The sequence below is a fragment of the Neopsephotus bourkii genome, unplaced genomic scaffold (genome assembly GCF_033783945.1).
Source record: "Neopsephotus bourkii isolate Nb327-2 ecotype Australia unplaced genomic scaffold, CSIRO-AGI_Nbou_v1 NB_358, whole genome shotgun sequence".
In the NCBI taxonomy this organism is placed as follows: domain Eukaryota; kingdom Metazoa; phylum Chordata; class Aves; order Psittaciformes; family Psittacidae; genus Neopsephotus; species Neopsephotus bourkii.
Genome location: NW_026900864.1, coordinates 68393 through 89503, shown reverse-complemented (window position 1 = coordinate 89503; position 21111 = coordinate 68393). Strand labels below are relative to the sequence as shown.

General features: G+C 58.3%; 3 protein-coding genes across 3 annotated transcripts; 1 reads left to right on the top strand and 2 right to left on the bottom strand.

Moving 5' to 3' along the window:
* The first annotated feature begins 687 nt into the window (after positions 1-687).
* On the top strand, positions 688-3163 carry VPS37C (VPS37C subunit of ESCRT-I). The gene is made up of 4 exons (XM_061348457.1): positions 688-788; positions 1327-1498; positions 1862-1944; positions 2425-3163. Exons 1-4 carry the CDS (start codon positions 696-698, stop codon positions 3130-3132), a joined length of 1056 nt encoding a protein of 351 aa, XP_061204441.1. The 5' UTR covers positions 688-695; the 3' UTR covers positions 3133-3163.
* A 2617-nt stretch (positions 3164-5780) lies between these two features.
* CD5 (CD5 molecule) lies at positions 5781-10130 on the bottom strand. The gene is made up of 8 exons (XM_061348447.1): positions 9743-10130; positions 9182-9235; positions 8702-9016; positions 7873-8151; positions 7612-7743; positions 7232-7285; positions 5965-6072; positions 5781-5866 (listed from the first exon to the last, which is right to left on the bottom strand). Exons 1-8 carry the CDS (start codon positions 10128-10130, stop codon positions 5781-5783), a joined length of 1416 nt encoding a protein of 471 aa, XP_061204431.1.
* Positions 10131-15812: 5682 nt separating this feature from the next.
* CD6 (CD6 molecule) lies at positions 15813-19183 on the bottom strand. The gene is made up of 10 exons (XM_061348446.1): positions 19129-19183; positions 18726-19040; positions 18305-18604; positions 18141-18206; positions 17913-18053; positions 17689-17817; positions 17527-17613; positions 17361-17441; positions 16655-16822; positions 15813-16088 (listed from the first exon to the last, which is right to left on the bottom strand). Exons 1-10 carry the CDS (start codon positions 19181-19183, stop codon positions 15850-15852), a joined length of 1581 nt encoding a protein of 526 aa, XP_061204430.1. The 3' UTR covers positions 15813-15849.
* Between the last annotated feature and the right edge of the window lie 1928 nt (positions 19184-21111).

Below are 21111 nucleotides of genomic sequence, written 5' to 3'. Positions count from 1 at the left end.
TAAGTCCATTTCTGTTGGCAGAGGGATGAACTCACCCCCCTGTGTCCATAGCAGCAGCTTCCCTCTCTTCCCCATGGTAATTCCACAGACAAGTTTGGCTGGATCGTGGGTGAGGACGTTTGGTAACCCTGGGCCTTCCCTTGGCGTTCCATGGTAGGCGCAGAGCCTGACTCAGCATTGGGCTGCTTCACCCACGGGAAGGTGGAAGAGCCACAGCACTGGGATTCCCATTGTAGCTCCCTTTCCCTGCTGTGTCTCTCCCTTGGTTTTAGTGTATTCCCACATTATCCCATCCCACTTCTAAACTGCGACTTGAACATTGCTATTTCCTTAATAGTATCAGACAGCCCCAATTACTTGGGAGAAGTGATGGATAGCAGAGAAATAAGTCATGGGTAGTGCATAAAACTGGTTTTATTCCCTGATTTTAGTAACTTTTCACCTATTTTTCAAGTCCCAAGTGTCGGATCCTGTTCCCCATGGATGAATAATGACTTTTCATAGGGAAGCAATGGCACCCTGTATCCGGAAAGGGAAAAGAGCAGGCAAATGAGATGGGAGCTGAGGGCCAGGATTGGTGCAGGAGGAGGATGCTGCTTGGGGCAGTGTAATAAAGCTGCTTCAATCCCTGATAGGAGCAGTGCCTGCTGGCTTTAGGAAGCCTCGGTGTTATTGGGCTTCCTCCCTGGGGCAGGATGGAGACGCTGAGGACCCGCACGGTGCAGGAGCTCCAGGAGCTGCAGGAGAACACGGAAGAGATCGAGCGCCTGGCGCTGGAGTCGCAGGAGGTGCGTGTGGATGGAGGGGGGGTGAGGCTGCACCTCGGATCCTGGGCTCAGCTCTGGGCCCCTCACTGCAAGAGAGACCTTGAGGGGCTGGAGCGGGGCCAGAGCAGGGCAATGGAGCTGGGGCAGGGCCTGGAGCCCAAGGGTGATGGGGAAGGGCTGAGGGAGCTGGGGGGTTCAGATGGAGAAGAGAAGGCTCAGGGGGGACCTGATGGCTGCCTCCAACTGCCTGACAGGAGGATGGAGCCAGGAGGGGCTGGGCTCTGCTCCCAAGGAACAAGGGCTGGGACAAGAGGAACCGGCCTCAAGCTGCACCAGGGCAGGCTTAGATGGAGCTGAGGAACAATTCCTGCCCCATAGGCATTGGAACAGGCTGCCCAGGCAACCGGCCCTGCAAGTGCTCCCAAACCCTATAGACGATGCCCTCAGTGCCGTGGGTTAGGGGTGGCCTTGGCAGGGCTGGGGCAACTCGATGCTCTTCAAGGTCTCTTCCAACCTGGTTGATTCCCTCCTTCCATGCATTCCCCATCCCCTTACCCAGGTCCAGGAGCTGCAGCTGGAAAGGGAAATGTCCCTGGCTGCCAACAGGAGCTTGGCTGAGCAGAACCTCAAGTTCCAGGCGCCGCTGGAGACGGGGCGCACCGAGCTCTGCAGCAAGTACGAGGAGCTCCAGAACCTGGCTCAGAGGTGCCAGGAGCAAAAGGCAAAGCTGGGTGAGTGGTTGCCAGCCTCTGCTTGCTGATAGAGGCACAAGGGCTGTGCTTAGTGCAAGAGCCTTCCCTTCTGCTTCTCCCTCCCTTGGCCACGCTGAGCTCTTGGGAGTGGGGGCACACTCTGCTGCCTCTATTCTCCTGTTTCCCAGTCAGATCCAGTTGAGAGATCACCCAGCAGCTCCCCTATCTTGCTGCAGCAGTGCCCAGAACCTTTTCCTCTCCTTTTCTCCTTGCACCACCCCTTCCCAAGGCAGGAATTCCCTCCTGGCAGAGTGCAGCAGGGTTGGGTGCTGCTGCTTTCCTTTCCTTTTGTGTCTGATGTTGTGCTCTGCTGCTCTCCTTGTTCCCCCCATGCCTCCCCAGAGAAGTTCTCTGCAGCACTGCATCCCCAGACCTTGCTGGACCTCCTGCAGGTGGAAAGCCAGAAGATTGAAGAGGAGTCTGAGGTGAGCTTAAGGTTGAACTCCTTGAGCAAGGCAAGCAGTGAAGTCCTCATAGGTGTAGTGAAGGTCTTGAATCAAGGATTATCTCTTTGTGGTTTGGTGTTGGTGCTCCTAAAAGAACTGGATTGCCCTTTGTTTGGTGGTGGTGGTGGGGGTGGTGATGGTCTTAGTATGGAATGGGTTGGGTTGGAAGGGACCTTAAAGCTCATCCAGTCCCAACCCCTGCCATGGGTAGGGACCCATTCCACTGGAGCAGCTTGCTCCTAAGCCCCATCTTGAGCACTTCCAGGGATGGGGCAGCCACAGCTTCTCTGGGCACCCTGTGCCAGCGCCTCAGCACCCTCACAGGGAAGAGCTTCCTTAAACCCATCCCTGTTTCACTTCAAACCCATCACCCCTTGGCCTTTCCCTACAGTCCTTGATGTCCTGTGTGTGTGTCCCTGGGTTTGGGGGATGAAGCGCTCATCCTGGCTTCTCTTCCAGCAAATGGCTGAGAAGTTCCTGGAGGGTGATGTGCCCCTGGAGACGTTCCTGGAGCAGTTTTCCACCATGAGGAAGTTGGCCCATTTGCGCCGGGTCAGAGTGGACAAGCTCCAGGAGATCCTCAGGAAGTCAGGAGCGCCTCAGGAGCAGCCACCTCCTCCTGGACCTGTGCCCACAGAACCCCCAAAGCCCCCTCCTTCAACAGCTCCTTCCTTCCCCTTGCCCTACAGCCCAGCCCCAAGCATTCCAGCTGGGCCCACAGCACACGGAGCTCTCCCTCCTGCTCCCTTCTCTGCCTCCCCAGTCGCCATGGGAACCGCTGCTCCATCCCAGCCCACCTTTCCCTACAAACCTCCTCCAGCTCCTGGGTACCCACCGGCACAAGGTGCTGATGCCGGGTATCCCAAACCACCCTCAGGAGGCTCTGCTCCAGCACCAGGTTATTCCTGGTCTCCATCCAGGGGCCCACCACAGCCCCCCTCTTTTCCTGCCTCTCATCCTCCTCCTCCTCCTCCAGCACCCCCCAGACCCGGATACCCTCCCTTCTTCCCACCTGGAACAGCGAGACCCCAGTGTCCATACCCAACCCAACCTCCTCTCCCTAACTTCCCAATCCCCCCCCAACCTCCTTACCCTCCTGGAGCACCTGCACCCTTTGGGTTCCCCCCACCTCCCAATCCCCAGCGCCCTGCTTGGCCTGGCTACTAAATATGGGACTCCTGGCTCCTGGAATATGGGACTCCTGGCTCCTGGAATATGGGACATGCACTCCTGTCCCCTCCTCTGCGTTGGGGAGTGAGGAGGAAGAGTGATGCTCTTCAACCCATGCACAGGCAGCAGCACCGGGGGTCAGGCAGGTTGATGCTGTCCCCATGGGCCACATCTCGTCTCCTGAAGGTTGTGCTCATCTTGAGGGGCTGGAATGGCCAGTTCCAGGTGGATTCATCCAGGTTTTGGTGTGAAATCCAGGTAGACCCTGAGGTACTCAATGGGAAATGAGCCAGACCCCCTCTACACATGCAAGAGAGCATGAGTGTGCAAGAGTCGTGCTCCATGGGTCTCAGATGTCACATCCTAACCCTAAACCTCTCCACAAGTGTTCAAAGGACACTTTGGGAATCCTGGACAGTATTCCTGACACAAAACCACCCGCTGCTTGCCCCACATCCACTGGTTTGGGGCCCCAAAGCAGTGCTGGGATGTGCCTGGAAGCGAGAGGCAGAGCCAGCCTGCCTTGCAGGTCATTCCCAATGGGTTGTAGCAGGGAGAATGGATGAGCCAGGCCTTGGGATCTATCCCAGTGTTATCCTTGGATGTGGGATAACTTCCACTCTGGCTCTGCTCAAGCCCACCCCAGCGCTGCCTCTGCCTGTGTGGTGAGTCCTGGTGTGCTCCAAAGCAGAGGCAATTCCCAGTTTGGATGGGTCCCAGTGATCCCAGCTCACTGGGAAGCACAAACCACTGTTCCCTGTCCCAGCAAGGGTTTGGAGCCTCCAGTCCCTTCCCAGGGCTCACTATGGATATTATCCATGTTTTTGATGTAAACCAGGCTGGCACAGTGACCTGGGGCATTGCTGCTTTGGGATCGGGCAGCTGGGAATGGGAAATGGGAATTGATGCTTCCCACATCCCAACCTCTCCCATGGGGAGAATTGAGTTGTTATTGGGGTGCTCCAAGCTCCAGCCTTCCTTACATCCCCCTTCTCAGGTAACACTAATGGAAGGAGCACGGATATGGGAATGGGAATGGGATTGCTTTGCTCAGCACTTTATCCTCCAGCTCCTGCCTGTCTCCCTGTTAAGTTATTTATCAGGCATTGTTACTAATGGGCTAGGTTTGATGGAAGCAGTTCCATAGCTCTGGTTAATGGCAGTAATAAAACTCAATGAACTGTGCATGGGGTGGTTGCTTCCAGCTTGCATTGATCCTGATCCTTCTGGTTCCCAGTGGCATCCTCAGAGCAACTTCCTCTTGGTTTCATCATTGAAGCCTTTCAGTCTCTTTCAGCATCAGCTCCAAACTCCTCTTCCCTGCTTCCTCGCTCCCATTTTTCCTATGGGACCTGTTTCAGTCGGACCCCATCACTCCATCCCTGATGCAGAGTCCATCCCCAGCATCCCTGCATCCCCTTCACACACTGGAAGCTGCTCTGAGCCCTCCGAGCAGCCCCAATATTCCCAACCTGGATCCATATGGGAGCTGCTCCAGCTCCTGAGCATCCCTGTGGCTTCCTGCCCTCGCTCCACCAGCTCCATGGCCTGATGCTGAGGACACCACGGCTGGATGCAGCATCCAGGTGGGATGGATTGCATGGAGCAGAGGGGCAGCATCACCTTGGACCTGTTCTCCATCACTAGGAGGTCTCTAGCCTGGGAACAGCACTGGTAGGGTTAAAAGGAAGGAAACAAGATGTAATTCCTATAAAAATTCCCAATTTTATCACCGTGGTTGTTGGTTATTAAATACCCAACCCATTGCCAGGAATTCCACCCTCCCTGCTCCTCACATCCCTGTTTCACAGCTCCAATGGGATCAGGCAGATGGGGGGCTCGCGGCCTTTGTCCTGAAGCTTCTTGGCACAGGGCAGCCCCATCTGCTTTCAGCCTGGCCTGGCTAAGGAGCAGAGTGGGATGGATCTGGGATTGGAGGCATGGAGAAGGCAGTGATGCTGTTCCATAGGGATCAAAGCATGGCCACACCATTCATGCAGGTATGAATCTGCCTCTTGAAGCCATACAAAGAGCTTAAACCCCCTTCTCCTCACACTCCCCAATGGGAGAAGCTCACAAGCAAGGGGAAGCCTCCTTAGATGGGGCTTGAGCAGCCAAAGCTGGGTTTGGGATGGCTTCAAGCTGAGCTGCATGTGCTCATAGGAGAGCTCATCCCATCCCTTGAGGGATGCAGGCTTCCCTCTAGGGGAGCATCTCTTAGAGTCATGGAATGGGTTGGGATGAAGGGAACTTAAAGGCCATGGGGTCCCAACCCCTTCCATTGGAGCAGGGTGCTCCAAGCCCCTCTGTCCCCTTGGGATGGGGCAGCCACAGCTTCTCTGTGCCAGCATCCTCCATCACTCCCCATTCACCCATCATTGCATAGCAACACAGGAGGGTTTGGGTTGGGAAAGACCTTCCAAGGTCATCCCCTTCCACCTTTACCATAGGCAGGGACATCTACTTGATCCATTTGCTCCCTATGCTTCATCCCTCCCTTTTTCCCACATGGAAAAGGGGGACTGATGAAGGAGACAAAGTTCACCCCCCCCCGCCCCATAGAACGCAGGGAAAGGCACTAAAAGAGATCAATAACAGAGCTTTGCTGCCCCATACCCTGAGCAAGGGGATGGATGGGCTGGGGCTCACACTCTGCGTGCAGAGCTCAGCTCGTAGTCGCTCTCCGAGGAGTTATCCATAGGCTTGGAAGGTCCCAAAGCTCCCTCTAGGGCTGTGGGGGGGTGATGGATGCAGGCTCACAACGGCTCCTTCCTTCCCATTGGGAATGGAGCATTGAGGAGCGGGGTCCCAGCATCCCCCCGCACTCACCTGGGTACCCCGAGGGGTCAGGGCTCTGCTGGGGGGGCTCAGCGTAGTCGTTGTCCCCCCCCTGCAGCCGTGGTCTCGGTGGGGCGGTGCTGGTGCGGTGGAAGGAGACTGGGGGAGATGGGAAGAGGTGGGAATGGGATGGGGATGGGGATGGGGGGGTTTGGGGATGGAGCAGCCCCGTGGGGTGATGCTGCCTGCAGGGGAAGGGGCTGAGGGAAAGCAGTGGGGTCGGGGTCACAGCGTGCGAGGGGTCAAGTTGGTGGAAGGGAAGGGGAGAGCTCTGCCTGCTGCGGGCCCCAAATCAGCCTCAAATCAGCCCCAAATCAGCCCAAAACAGACCCAAATCAGCCCAAACCAGCCAAAATCAGCAAGAAACCAGAACCAAATCAGCCCCAAACTGGCCCCAAATCAGCCCCAAATCGGCTCCAAATCAGCAAGAAATCAGCCCCAAATCAGCCCAAACCAGCTCCAAATCAGCCTCAAATCAGCCCCAAATCAGCCCAGATCAGCGCAAAACCAGCCCCAAATCAGCCCAAAACCAGCCCCAAACCAGCCCCAAACCAGCCCCAAACCAGCCCCAAATCAGCCCAAACCAGCAAGAAACCAGCCCAAACCAGCCCCAAATCAGCCCAAACCAGCCCCAAATCAACCCAAATCAGCCCAAATCAGCCCCAAACCAGCTGCAAACCAGCCCAAAATCAGCCCAAACCAGCCCCAAATCAGCCCCAAACCAGCAAGAAATCAGCTCAAACCAGCCCCAAATCAGCCCGAAACCAGACCGAAACCAGCCCCAAATCAGCCCAAAACCAGCCCAAAACAGACCCAAATCAGCCCCAAACCATCCCAAATCAACCCAAACCAGCCCCAAATCGGCCCCAAATCATCCCAAACCAGCCCCAAATCAGCCCCAAACCAGCCCCAAACCAGCCCAAAACCAGCCCAAAACAGACCCAAATCAGCCCCAAACCATCCCAAATCAACCCAAACCAGCCCCAAATCAGCCCAAACCAGCCCCAAACCAGCCCCAAATCAACCCAAACCAGCCCCAAATCAGCCCAAAACAGCCCCAAACCATCCCAAATCAACCCAAACCAGCCCCAAACCAGCCCAAACCAGCCCCAAATCAACCCAAACCAGCCCCAAACCAGCCCAAACCAGCCCCAAACCATCCCAAATCAACCCAAACCAGCCCCAAACCAGCCCAAACCAGCCCCAAATCAGCAAGAGTTCAGCCCACACCATCCCCATCCCACCCCCATCCCCTCACCCGTCTGGTTGAGCCCCGTGGGGCCGATCCATTGGCGCTGCTTCCTCCTGGACCCTGGAGGGCAGAGGCAGGCGATGCGATGGGGAGCATCCCATGGCCCCAATGCCGCCTCCTCCTCCAGCTCCTATCCCCCCCTACCAGCCCTATATGTGATCCCCATAACCTCCTCCTCTTAATCCCTTCCTCAATCCCTTCTGTTTGCTCTATTGTGTGTGCTCAGTGCTTAATCCCCTTCCATCCCTTTCTCTGTGCCCACCCCATATGGGGCAGGCTCAGGGATAATAGGGATCAGTGGGGAGCATCTCCCTTGATGGAGGAGCAGGCAGGGATGGATGCACAGCAGAGGGGAGAGGATGGAGGGATGCAGACATGACCCCTACTTCTCTTCATCAGCCCCCTGCACACTGGAGGACCACAGAGGAACAAGAGGATGCTGAGGAGCAGCAGGGCCAGGCAGATGCTCGCGATGGTACCCACAGCTGGACCACTGGGATGCGGCTTCGAGTCCTGGCCTGGGGACAGAGCACCAATGGCACCGAATGAGACCCTTGCTGCTGATGCTGGGAGCTTGAGCACCCATTGGACACATCCCCTTTGCCCCAATGTCCCCCCATAGGGCTCAGCATCACCCAGCGGCTTACACACGACCCGGATGCTGGAGCAGCTCGGGGTGTCCCTAAGGGGGCAGAGGTGCAGGTTGGGCACCCCACAAGTGACCCCTATGGAAGGGGGGTCCTGGGTTTTGGTGCTGGATGAGAGGTTCCCGCAGCGCAGCTCCTGGCACAGCTCCCTGCCCCATTGCGCCCGCAGGGTCCTGTTGTCACACAGCACCCTCCAATGGCCCCTATGGAAGACCTCGATGTCCCCTTCGCATGGTGTGGGGCCGGATGCCAGCCTCCGCAGGGCCTTGGGTTGGGAATCTGGGGAGAAAGGGGGGGAAAAGAGGGATCAGATCCATAGGGATGCATTGGAACTGGCTGCCAGGGCTTGGGATGCTGCCCATGTGTGAGCCTGCATCCCTCGGGATCAGCGCCTGGCATCTCCGCTTCCCCTTTGTTCCATAGGGAGAATGCATTGATCTGGGGCCATGGCTTTGCAAGATGCTGCCGCTCATCCCAAAATCCCAGTGGGAATGCTTTGGGAAGGAGAATACCCAGAGAAGCTGTGGCTGCCCCATCCCTGGCAGTGCTCAAGGATACAGGGGCTTGGAGCATCCTGCTCCAGTGGAAGGTGCTGCGGTTGGGACTGGATGAGCTTTAAGCTCCCTTCATCCCAACCCATCCCATGGATCCATGCTCCTCACCGCTCTCCTTCCAGCCCCATGCAGCTCCATAGGGATAGCACAGAGCCCTTTGGGTTGGAAAGGACCTTGGCATCATCCCCTTGCTGCGGAATGGGAGCTGCTCCCATCACTCCCACCCCATCCCAGCATCCCCGTATCCAAGCCCCAACGGTGGCCATGGCACTCACCGGAGCACCGGATGAACGCAGGCTCCGCTCCGCTCCTCCCACTGCTCCCATTGAAGCACTCAAAGACATGGGGGCTCCCACAGGGCTCCATCACCTCCCATTGCACCGCTATGGGGCTGCCCCACCGCGGCGGTGGTGGTGGTGGGATGGAGCCGTGCAGGGCGCTCCCACAACCCAGAGCCCCACATACGTGGGTCGCCAGTGCCGCTGGGATGCTCCGGCCCGCGGCCACCGAGCCCCACATCCCAGCCTTGTGCAGCTCCAGGAAACCAGAGCAACCAGTATCACCGTCCACCAGGCGCAGCCGGGGGGGCCCTGGGAGGAATATGGGGGGGTCATTACATTATAAAGCAATAAGTCCCCCAAAGCATCACTTTCTGACCCCAAACGCTGTCAATGGGGTGAAGGCATCAACAAAGGGGGTCTGGGTTGGGTGTTGCTTCTTCAACCCGTTCTGTCATACCCAGACTGGGGCCTTACCGGTGGGCTCTGGTGTGGTGACTGGAGGAGGCACTGGGGTGGTTTTTGCTGGCTCTGAAGCAAGGATAAAGTGGTTATGGAGGGGTAAGGGCAGGGGTGATGGGTTCAGGGGGGATCCAGATTGGATGTAAGGAAGGAATCCTTCACTATGAGGGTGCCCAGAGAAGCTGTGGCTGCCCCATCCCAAGGCCAGGTTGGATACAGGGGTTTGGAGCACTCTGCTCCAGTGGAAGGGGTTGGGGTTGGAAATGGATGAGCTTTAAGCTCCCTTCATCCCACCCCATCCCATGGTTCTATGGCTGAAGAGAGGGGCCAGGTCCATGGGGATGCTGGTACCCAGGGCTGGGATCCATACTCACCGCTGCAGGTGATCATCCCACCCCATCCCATGGTTCTATGGCTGAAGAGAGGGGCCAGGTCCATGGGGATGCTGGTACCCAGGCCTGGGATCCATACTCACCGCTGCAGGTGATCATCCCACCCCATCCCATGGTTCTATGGCTGAAGAGAGGGGCCAGGTCCATGGGGATGCTGGTACCCAGGGCTGGGATCCATACTCACCGCTGCAGGTGAGGACCGCATGCTCCGTGCAGTTTGCCGGCTCCCAAACGCATCCCATTGGAGCATCCACCTGCATCAGGCACCGCAGCGGGTCCAGGGACGGCTCCTTCCCATTGGTGAGCACAAGGCGGAGGGGACCGGTGATGGGGGGACCGCAGCCCAGCCTCCGGCACATGCCATCGGCACCGGATCCAGTCACAGCATCCTGGCACACGCGGCTCCATTTGCCATCCCAGTTCACTTCCAGCATCCCGGAGCAGCGGCACCCGCCGCCAGTGAGGCGCAGCCTGGGTTCTGTGGGGAAAGCTAGGGTGGAAGGGGATTTACTTCCATCCACAGTGAGTTTGCCATGGGCATGTCCCCACCAGGGCTTCTTGGGGAAGGCCATGGCCAAAGGGATGCTGATGGAGCCATGGATAAAGGGATGCTGATGGAGCCATGGCCAAAGGGATGCTGATGAAGCCATGGACAAAGGGATGCTGATGAAGCCATGGCCAAAGGGATGCTGATGGAGCCATGGATAAAGGGATGCTGATGGAGCCATGGCAAAAGGGATGCTGATGGAGCCATGGCCAAAGGGATGCTGATGGAGCCATGGCCAAAGGGATGCTGATGGAGCCATGGACAAAGGGATGCTGATGGAGCCATGGACAAAGGGATGCTGATGGAGCCATGGACAAAGGGATGCTGGTGGAGCCATGGCCAAAGGGATGCTGATGGAGCCATGGCCAAAGGGATGCTGATGGAGCCATGGCCAAAGGGATGCTGATGGAGCCATGGCCGAAGGGATGCTAACGAAGCCATGGCCAAAGGGATGCTGATGGAGCCATGGCGAAAGGGATGCTGATGGAGCCATGGCCAAAGGGATGCTAAGACAGGCCAAGGGACTGGGATGGCCAAAGGGATGTAGAAGCCATGCCAAAGGGATGCTGATGACCACCAAGAGCCATGGATAAAGGGATGCTGATGAAGCCATGGCCAAAGGGATGCTGATGAAGCCATGGATAAAGGGATGCTGATGGAGCCATGGCCAAAGGGATGCTGATGGAGCCATGGCCAAAGGGATGCTGATGGAGCCATGGCCAAAGGGATGCTGATAGAGCCATGGCCGAAGGGATGCTAATGAAGCCATGGCAAAAGGGATGCTAATGAAGCCATGGCAAAAGGGATGCTAATGAAGCCATAGCGTGGTCCCCATCCCTGCTCTTACCTCCAGTGCTCGGGGCAGCTCCTCCATGGCTGGTGACGGCTGCAAGGAAGATGGGGATAGAGCATCAGTCGAGCTCCTCACCCCAGGGGACGTGGGATCCCCCCACCCGGGGCAGCAGCTCCCAGCTTGCAGCCTCTCAGTGGTTATTTTGGGGGAGAAAAGGGCATTCTGGGGGCTCAGATCAGCCTTGTGCCCATGTAATGGTGCTGCTGGTGGGTGGAAGCTGGTGATGGTGGCTAGGAGCTCCTTGTTTGTGCCATACCCGGCTGGGGGGGCACCCATGTCCCCAAACCCCATTGGTTGGGGGGTGCTTGGATCGTGCTGGGTTATTCCTTGGCAATAGGAGAGCACTTCCTGGCTCAGCTGGGGATGGAATGAGCTGGGAATGAGGATGGAGGGATGGATGGATGCGCACCCTGGGGACCCCTAGGACCCTTCCCTGTCCAGACCCCCCGTGCTTTGGGTTACCCCCAAATGATCACCAGCGATCCCCATAAGAAACCACAACCCTGAGCCCCCCCAATTACTCCCAACAGCAAACCAGGAGGGAGAAGGGGGGATCCCCATGTGCTTTGAATCACCCCAAAAGCCGGCTCCATCCCCATGAGCCCCATAGCCCCAGCACTCACCCCACATCCCCAGGAGCAGCAGCAGCAGGCTCCAGGATGCCATCGGCACGGCCGGCCCCGGGATGCTGCTATGGGGCCGGGGCGTGGGGCAGGCAGGCAGAGGCTGGTTTCCTCCCTCTGTGGTTTTCTGCGTCACTTCTGGCCTTGTTTGAAGCTGCCTCCCCACGTCCTGTAAAGGGTATGGGGGGAGATGGGGGGCTCGGTGCTCATCCCCTTCCTGGGTGCCCGCAATCTCTGCAGGGCACTTGGGGTAGGGATGGAGACAGGGATGGGAGCATCATGGGGGGCACTGGGGGGGACAGAGATGGGAGGAGAAGCTCCCAGTAAGGTGTTTCGGGAGCAAACGCACTGGATTGTGTGGGGAAACCAGTGTAACCATTAACCCAAGCACTGGTTCTGTTGGTGCTTCCTCCTCCTCCTCAGTGTGTGCTGGTTGCAGCATCCCCATCACCACCATCCGCGGTCACCAATGGAGGTGAGAGGCACCAGGGCAGGAAACGTGCCATGGTTGGGTGCTGTGGATGAGGGGATGCAGGACACCCATAGCACAGCATGGCACATTGGGATGGAGCCAGGCTGGGAGCACTGGGGCTGACTGGGGAGCTCAGAGCAGCTTCAGTGTGTGATGGGGATGCAGGGATGCTGGGGATGGATTCTCCATCAGGGATGGGAGTGATGGATGAGGGGTGATGGGTTCAGAGTGAAACAGGGGGGATGCAGCTTGGATGTAAGGAAGGAATCCTTCCCTATGAGGGTGCCCAGAGAAGCCCCATCCCTGTCAGTGTTCAATGCCCCATGGGCTTGGAGCACCCTGCTCCAATGGAAAGGGTTGGGATTGGAATTGGATGCTCTTTAAGCTCCAACCCATCCCATGGTTCTCTGATCCCATCCCACACCACTCCAAGCCACCCCAGCACCCAAAGCCCCGCTATGGCCCCACGTGCTGTTGGATGGGGAAGGCTTTCCCTAGGGCACATCCCCTCTTCTCCCCAGCGCTGCCCCTCCGCATCCCTGTGTCACCCCACAAGGACACACATGGGGCACAGCAGGAAGGGTCAGGGCATTGATCCGGTGCTATTGAACCCCTGTGAATCCAGGTCATGCGCGCTGCTCCCATTGACACAGCAATAGGATGGAGCCCTGGGGGGGCAGGCAATGAAGCATCCCAAGCGGTGCAGTGGGGTTATGAGAGCTCCCATCCCCTCCATGGGCATCCGGATGCTCTGGTTCCCCTGGGAGTTTCCTGCCCTTTGGGTTGAAGGTTTTCCATGACACAAGAGGATGCTCATTGGGTGCTGCGGTGTCTGTGGGTGCTGGGTGCAGGCAGTGATGCAGGGTGATGCCAGCACCATGAGCATCCCATCTGCAGCATCCCTGGGGATAACCCCGCTGCATCCCAGCCCCTTGCAGCAGGCAATGCTTTGGGATAGGGATGCAAGCCTTGCTCTGGGATTAACCCTTTCCATAGGGCTCAGTCCTATGGGCAGGAGCTGAGCCCCATCACCCCAAACAGACTATGATGCACCCTATGCAAGCCAGGATGGGGCAGCTCCACCTCCCATGTGTTACCCAAGGCTCCCTGACCCCCTCCAGCCCCTCTGGAGGTGCAGGCAGGGTTAGAGCATCCCTCCTTGCTGCAGGGGGTGCCATCACCATAGGGGTGATTGCAGCATCTCCCATGGGTGCCTGGTGGAGGGGGGAGCGATGGGATGCGCTCACAGGCTCCCTTTGGAGAGGCAGGGGATGCATTTGGTGATGCAGGAATGGGGTTGTCGGCTCCAACACTGCTGCAGTGGGAAGAGCCTGATGCAGGAGAGCATCTTCCCCATGGCCTCGATGGACCTGGAGGGGACACATTCCCAGTGGGAATCGGGGTGTCCCCTCCTTGCGCATTGATACCCCAAGGGCACTGGTACCCTAAATGGGAGCATCAGCATCCCCCAGGGCGGGATGGGGAGCACCAAGTGGTCCTGAGCGTGAATGCATCACACAGGCACAGCAGTGGGGGTGTGGGGCACCCCATTGTCCCCGCTGGTTGCTGGCACCCATCTCCTCGCTCCCATCCCTTTGTGTGGGGTTTTGGTGCTATTCTGGTGCTTCCGGCGCCGTTGTTGCGGTGCAGCCCCTTTGTGGGGAGCCTCTCGCCTCGGTGAGGAGCTGGAGGATGTGGTGGGGAGGCAGTTTCCATGGGGCAGGCTCTGCTGCGGCTCCACCTCGTCCTGGGGAGGAGGGGGTGGAGGGGAGAGATGGAAATGGTGGAGATGGAGGGGATGGAGATGGAGATGGAGGGGATGGAGATGGAAGTGATGGAGGTGACAGATGGAAATGGTGGAGATGGAGATGGAGGGGATGGAGATGGAGATGGAGGGGATGGAGGTGATAGATGGAAATGGTGGAGATGGAGGTGATGGAGGTGATGGAGATGGAGGGGATGGAGGTGATGGAGATGGAAATGGTGGAGATGGAGGTGATGGAGATGGAAGTGATGGAGTTGATAGATGGAAATGGTGGAGATGGAGATGGAGGGGATGGAGATGGAGATGGAAGTGATGGAGGTGATAGATGGAAATGGTGGAGATGGAGGTGGAGGGGGTGGAGATGGAAATGGTGGAGATGGAGGTGATGGAGATGGAAGTGATGGAGGTGATAGATGGAAATGGTGGAGATGGAGGTGATGGAGATGGAAGTGATGGAGGTGATAGATGGAAATGGTGGAGATGGAGGGGATGAACACAGAGATGGAGGTGATTGAGATGGAAATTACAGAGATGGAGGTGATGGAGATGGAGGTGATGGAGGTGATGGAGATGGAGGTGATGAACAGAGATGGAAGTGATGGAGATGGAAATTACAGAGATGGGGGTGATGGAGATGGAAATGATGGAGATGGAGGTGATGGAGGTGAAAAAGATGGAGATGGAGGTGATGGAGGTAGAAGTGGAGATGGAGGTGATGGAGGTGAAAAAGATGGAGATAGAGATGGAGGTGATGGAGGTAGAAGTGGAGGTGGAGGTGATGGAGGTGATGGAAATGATGGAGATAGAGATGATGGAGATGGAGATGGACATGGAGATGGACGTGATGGAGTTGGAAATTACAGAGATGGAGGTGATGGAGGTGGAAATGATGGGGATAGAGATGATGGAGATGGAGGTGGAGGTGGAGACGGAGATGATGGAGATGGATGTAATGGAGGTGGAGGTGGTGGAGGTGAAGGTGATGGAGGTGGAAATAATGGATATGGAAATAATAGAGATGGAAATGGTGGAGATGATGGAGATGGAGAGGGTAGATGGAAACAATGGAGATGGAGGTGATGGAGACGATGGAGATGATGGAAACAATGGACATGGAGGTGATGGGAATAGAGATTATGGTGATGGAGGTGATGGAGTGGTGGGGACCATCCCCATGGGCTGCATGGCCCATGGGGTCCCCCCCACAGAGACTGTGTCTCGTACAGCCCCCACACCACAGTGGGGTGGTGCCTGGCACCGGGTGATGTTCCCTTGCTCTGCATCCTACCAGGGCTTGGCTGGACCAGGGGATGCTGCAGCTTCCACCCCAGCATGGGGGATGCTGCATGGGAGGATCCATGCCTTGGGACCCATATCCCACCTCCTGGGCTCTGGGTGAGGGGGATAAACCCACCCTGGGCTGGATGTGGGCTCTATCCCACCTCGGTGTCTCTCTCACAGCCCCATATGGGGGTGAGAAGGGTCCAGGCCCCACAGCACCACCATACATCCAGCATCATTCAGTGTGCTTGGGTTTGGACCCTGGTGCCAGCATCCCTTGAGTCCCCCAGCACAGTGGGAAATGATGGAGATGGAGGTGATGGAGATGATGGAAATGGATGGGGAGGACCGTGGACCAGTAACCTCTGTATCCATCACTGTGTCACCATGGAGTGATGGGAACACTGTGGGACACCACTACTTCATGTTCCCCCTGCACTGATGGCCACTTCAATGCTATGGGGCTGGATCATGCCATGGGTCTGGTCTGCTCCTCACCATGGCTGCGACCACAGGAAGGACCACTTTGGGCCACTTATCCCCCAACTGGGACCCATTGGTGTCCCAGGCTCCTTATGGGGCTGGTGACCTCCATGACCAAGGGACGCAGGAATCCAGTGGGAAAAGCTTTTAATGGGAGCACATAACCCATCACAGTGCACTGGAGCAGCACCAGCACCAGTGTCTGACCCCAGGATGGAGGAGATGGATGGGGGAGACCCAGCAGTGCCAGGGCCCCCATTGGGCCCCTCAGTACAAGGAGCCCTGGATGTCATCGTAGTCACTGCCTTCGGAGGGGTCCCCCCCCATCCATGGGGCCGGGTCCCCCCCCATCCATGGGGCTGGGTCCCCCGGTGTCTCCATGCCCTGGCTCTCGGACCACTCCCCCGAGGAGGTGCTGGAGCTGTCGCTGGCATCGGGGGCTGCTGTGGATATGGGGACCCCCCCACATCCCCTATGGGGCAGCGCTGGGGGGGGCATGTGGGGCGCTGTGGAGATGGGGTCAGATTGGTACCAGCCCTCCCTGCTCCATCCCATGGGGTCTCTTCATCCCTATACCCGTCCCAACCCCTCTCCCATCCTTAGGGTCCCCCCACACCAGTTCCCCTCCCCAGGGCTGTCCCCATCCCTACTCCCATCTCTGCTTCCATCCCCATCCTTGGGGACCCCCGACCCCAATTCCTCTCCCCAGAGCTGTCCCCATCCCTATTCCCATCCCCTGGGGTCTCTCCCATCCTTGTGGCCCCTTCACCCCCATTCCCCTCTCCATGTCTGTCCCCATCACTGCTCTCATCCTATAGGATCTCTCCATCCCTCCATCCATCTTTGGGGTCCCTCCATCCCTGCTTCCATCCCCATCCCTCCTCCTATCCTTGGAGTCCCCCACCCCATTTCCCCCCTCAAGGCCTATCTCCATCCCTGTCCCTATTCCTACTCCCATCTCCATCCATCCCTGCTTCCATCCCCTTCCATCCTTATGGTCCCCTCCCCAGGGCTGTTCCCATCCCATTCCCTTGGGGTCCCCATGGCCACCCATCCCTCCAGCAGCACCCACCGGAGCCGGTGCAGCCGTGGGCAGTGGGTGCCATGTGCCGCTGGGTGCTGCTGTCAGGGTGCCCCATGCAGACCGATGGGGACACGGTGCCGTTGCAATAGGGCTCCATGGACACGGAGGAAGAGGTGGAGGTGGTGCCATGGGATGTGGATCCTGGCCTGGCTGGTGCTGTGGGATACAGGGACATCAGCCCCATACTGCTGGTGGCACCCAGTACGTCATATGGGATGAGCACCCAGCACATCATATGGGATGAGCACCCATCACCTGATATGGGATGAGCACCCAGCACATCATATGGGATGAGCACCCAGCACATCATACGGGATGAGCACCCAGCACATCATATGGGATGAGCACCCAGCACATCATATGGGATGAGCACCCAGCACATCATACCAACAAAACACCACACAAACACCCACACAAGGGATGAGCACCCACACATCATAGGTGAGCACCCACACTATAGGATGCAATATGGGATGAGCACCCAGCACATCATATGGGATGAGCACCCATCACCTGATATGGGATGAGCACCCAGCACATCATACGGGATGAGCACCCAGCACATCATATGGGATGAGCACCCAGCACATCATATGGGATGAGCACCCAGCACCTGATACGGGATGAGCACCCAGCACCTGATATGGGATGAGCACCCAGCACCTGATATGGGATGCCCCCCATCACCTCCTACCCTCCTCAGTGAACGGCTCCATCCCATCCCTCTTGGGCATCAGCAGGAGGAGCTGCTCCTGGGGCTGCCGCCGCAGGGAATCTATGGGGAAGGGATGGAGGGGCCATCAGTGGGGCCACCCCATGGATGGGGGCGATGGGGGTCCCGTGGTGGGTGCGCTGCTCACTGTGGAAGGTGGACAGGGCCATGGGGGGCTTGGTGCTGAAGTCATAGTGTTCATAGTCAGAATCGGAGTCGGGGTCCTCGGGATGGGCTGCGAGCAGCGGGATGCAGGGGTGAGATGGGGATGGGACACCCATTGCCCATAGGGAATGGGGTCAGGACAGACCTGGTCCTTTGGGAGCGCTCGGGGGCATCTCCCTGTAGTCATTGGAGGTCCTGGGGGACACAGTGGGGTGCTGGGCGCTGTGGGTCAGCAGGACCGGTCCAGGAAGCCCGAGGGAGGCCACGGTGTGGGCTATGGGACAATGGGGATGCAATGGCCATGGATGGGCTGGAAGCATCGCCCCATCCATGGGCAGAGCCTGCTGTGCCCCTATATGGGTTCCTTACCGCTCCTCTTCCTCACCCTCAGCAGGGCAGCGGTGAAGGCCACCAGGGTGAGGAGGAGCAGCGCTGCCAGCACCAAGCAGAGGATGAGGAGGGACACATGGAGATGGGAGCCGGATCCTGCATCCGAGGAGCCTCCATCAGCTGGGATAGAGAACGGGCACAGCTCGGGATACAGGGATGGGGAGCATCCGTTAACGGGATGCAGGGTGGGGGGAATGGGATGCTCACCTCTCAGGACCGTGGTGTTCGGTGTCACCGTTGCCATCGGGGTCGGGGTCTGCAAACCCAAGGAGCCTGGAAGGAGGGGATAAGGATGGGGGTCCCCATGGGTGAACACTCAGCACCCCGATACCCACCAAGGCACTGAGAGCAGCAGGATGGGGACCCCATACCATTGCACACAACCCCAGCCGCCCGGGACTGGTAGCAAGGAGATGACTTATTGAACACCCAGTGGCAATAGGCCAGCGATGGCTGGAGGCTCTCACACTTGTAGAACATCCTCCCCGGCAGCGTGTGCCCATAGGATAGGGTCCGGATTGGGACCCCACATCCCAATGAGCCGCACAGCACCCGGCGCTCCAGCTCGTACCAGGCGCTGTCACACACGGTGCTCCATGTACCACGGAACAGCACCTCCAGCCGGCCGGCGCATCCATCCCGTCGCCCTGACAACCGCCACTGGTGATGCTCTGTAGGGATGCATGGAGTTGGGGATGCTCCGATGCATCCCACCAGTGCAACCATCATGGGTTGGGTTGGATGGGACCTGCTCCATGGTTCCCTTCCACCGCCCCCATCCCACCAACCCACCTGAGCACACCACACCAGCATCCTCCTTATGGCTGCAGTCGTGCTCCCGCGCCGCAGGGCATTCCCACAGGTGCTCCTCGTGCCCTTTACACCCCATTTCATCCCGGAGGATGGAGCCGGTACCCCGGCCATAAACGGCATCACCGCGGGCGCTCACGGCACGGCCACACCGTAGTTGCCGGCACACGACGTCGGCATCAACCAGGTCCCATCCATCATCGCACACCGTGCCCCATGCACCCTCCTCTTCCTCCTTCATCTCCACCCGGCCCTCGCACCGGCTCTGGCCCCCCACCAACCGCAGCGCACCGGGACCTGTGGAGGCACAGGGTGAGGGTCCCCATTGGGAACAATGGGATGCGATGGGAGCATCCCAATGGGATGCTGGTCCTGTGCTGCTCACCTGGAGCCACTGAGGTGTTCCCTGTTGGGATGCTGGGGGATGCTGTTGAATCCATGGGGGCTGCAAGGAGGAAGGGGAAGAGGATGGGGATCAGGAATGAGCACCCATAAAATGATGCTGTTTTAGGGAAGGATGCTCAAAATGGCTTCCCCAGCTGCACAAAATGGACGGCACCACGGGGGGCCCCTTCTTGCACCCCTCAACATCAACCCCAATGGCCTTACATCAACCCTGGGATGGGAATGTCCCCCAGGCCCAAACCCCGGTGTGGGATCTGCTCATAGGATGGGGGAGGCAGAATCTGGCCCTAAAGGGGGTGATTTGGGGGGCAGGACTCACGGGTGGGGGAGCCGAAGCGTTGGGTACCACGATCCCGGGATGCTGCCGTGTCCCAGCTCGCTGTTCCTGCTGATGGAGAGGGGCTGTTGCTGCCTGTATCCGCCTGTATCCCCTCTGAACCATCACTCCAGGTGATGCTGCTGCCACCAAGGTCCCGCTTCAGGCTTTAGGACACCCCAAAGGCTCGATCCCATCCTCCTTGTCCCCTCTTTCCCATCCCTTTCAACCCACATCTACATCCAAGCCACTTCTCCATGGTTATCACTGGACAACCCCATCAATTGCTCCTTTGGGATGAAGGATCCACCCCCCTGGTTGAAGCTGAGGTGCTTTCAGCATCACCACCACCAAAACCATGCAAAGATGAGTTTTGACCAAAAAAGGGCACTTTTTGCCACTGCTGCATCCTCCCATCGTGCTGATGGAGCCCAGTCCTTGGTCACGGATCCCTCTTGGAGCCCATTCCCACCTTTGGTCATGGATCACTGCTGGAGCCCATTCCCACCTTTGCTCATCCATCACTGCGAGAGGCATCCGTAGGTGTTTAAGGGGATGCATTGGGTGGGTGTCTCAATGGGAAAACACCCCTTTAGGCATTGGGGTTTGGCTTAGTGTTAAAGGAGAAGGATAGGGATGAACGTAGGAGCTCGGGATGAGCTGCTCCATGGGGTCCTGGGGTTGCTGGCACCATGCTCGAGCCCAGAGCATCGTATTGAAGGCATGGGAAGGAGCCGTTAGCGGTGATGGGGACCGTTCCCCATGGATCCAAGGCTGCTCCTGGTACCCTCATGGGTGTGAAACCACCCTAACCCCCACTGGGGACAGTGGGGAACAAGGGGCATCATCACCAAAACCATCCCTGGGTGATGCTGGTGACACCAGGAGGGGGTTTGGTCCTGCCAGCAACAGGAAAGCATCCCCTTGTCCCTGCAGGGATGGAGGTGGGATGGACCTGAGGGCTTCCCAGCCCCGTATCCCTTACTCCCACCCAATGAGGGGCACAAGGAGGGCAAGCACCTCCCCAAGCACCATCCCTGTCCACACAGCACCCATCCAAGGATGCCTTACCCTGGACCACAGCAAGCGATGGGGAGGGAAGGGATGAGGATGCTGATGTACCTTGTCCAGATGCTGCAGCAAAAAGAGCCACCACGAGCAAGCAGATCCTCTCCATCCTCCTTAGCCGATGTGGGGCAGCCCCATAGCGGTACGGGGTGGGGAAGATGTGGGGTGCGTGGTCCCGTCCCCTTCTAGCAGCTCAGGGCCATGGTGTGGCTGTGACCCAGCGCGGTACCCGCTGCTCTTTGCCCCCTGCCTGTGGTTGGGGCTGCAGGAAGCCAGCTCAGCGCCGTGGGGCGGAGGAGCTCAATGGGGTGGCTCCATCCTGCACGTTCAGAGGGAGGAAATGGGGGGTCTGGGGGTGGCGAGGTCCGTGCCGTGCACCTCCAGCATCCCTTGGGGTGATGCGAGGTACCAGGACCATGCTCAGTGCCTGTGGGATGTGGATCTTCACCATTATGGGGCTGGGACAGCATCACACGGTGGGGCTCAGGTGTTAGGACCTCTATGGGGTGATGGAGCAGAGCGTGGGGCTCCTTCCTCCTCCTGTGGGGTGGGATGGGGGCAGGAGGATGCTTGTGAGGT

Coding starts and splice junctions, on each gene's coding strand:
- VPS37C (XM_061348457.1), top strand. CDS start 696: ATGGAGACGCTGAGGACCCGCACGGTGCAGGAGCTCCAGGAGCTGCAG. Junction 789..1,326: donor TGGCGCTGGAGTCGCAGGAG/GTGCGTGTGGAT, acceptor CCCCTTACCCAG/GTCCAGGAGCTGCAGCTGGA. Junction 1,945..2,424: donor AGATTGAAGAGGAGTCTGAG/GTGAGCTTAAGG, acceptor CTTCTCTTCCAG/CAAATGGCTGAGAAGTTCCT.
- CD5 (XM_061348447.1), bottom strand. CDS start 10,130: ATGGCCTTCCCCAAGAAGCCCTGGTGGGGACATGCCCATGGCAAACTC. Junction 9,236..9,742: donor TGCGGTCCTCACCTGCAGCG/GTGAGTATGGAT, acceptor TCCTTGCTTCAG/AGCCAGCAAAAACCACCCCA. Junction 6,073..7,231: donor CACGGGGCTCAACCAGACGG/GTGAGGGGATGG, acceptor CATCTCCCCCAG/TCTCCTTCCACCGCACCAGC.
- CD6 (XM_061348446.1), bottom strand. CDS start 19,183: ATGGATTCAACAGCATCCCCCAGCATCCCAACAGGGAACACCTCAGTG. Junction 17,818..17,912: donor GAGGGTGAGGAAGAGGAGCG/GTAAGGAACCCA, acceptor ATTGTCCCATAG/CCCACACCGTGGCCTCCCTC. Junction 17,614..17,688: donor GAGCGCTCCCAAAGGACCAG/GTCTGTCCTGAC, acceptor CGCTGCTCGCAG/CCCATCCCGAGGACCCCGAC.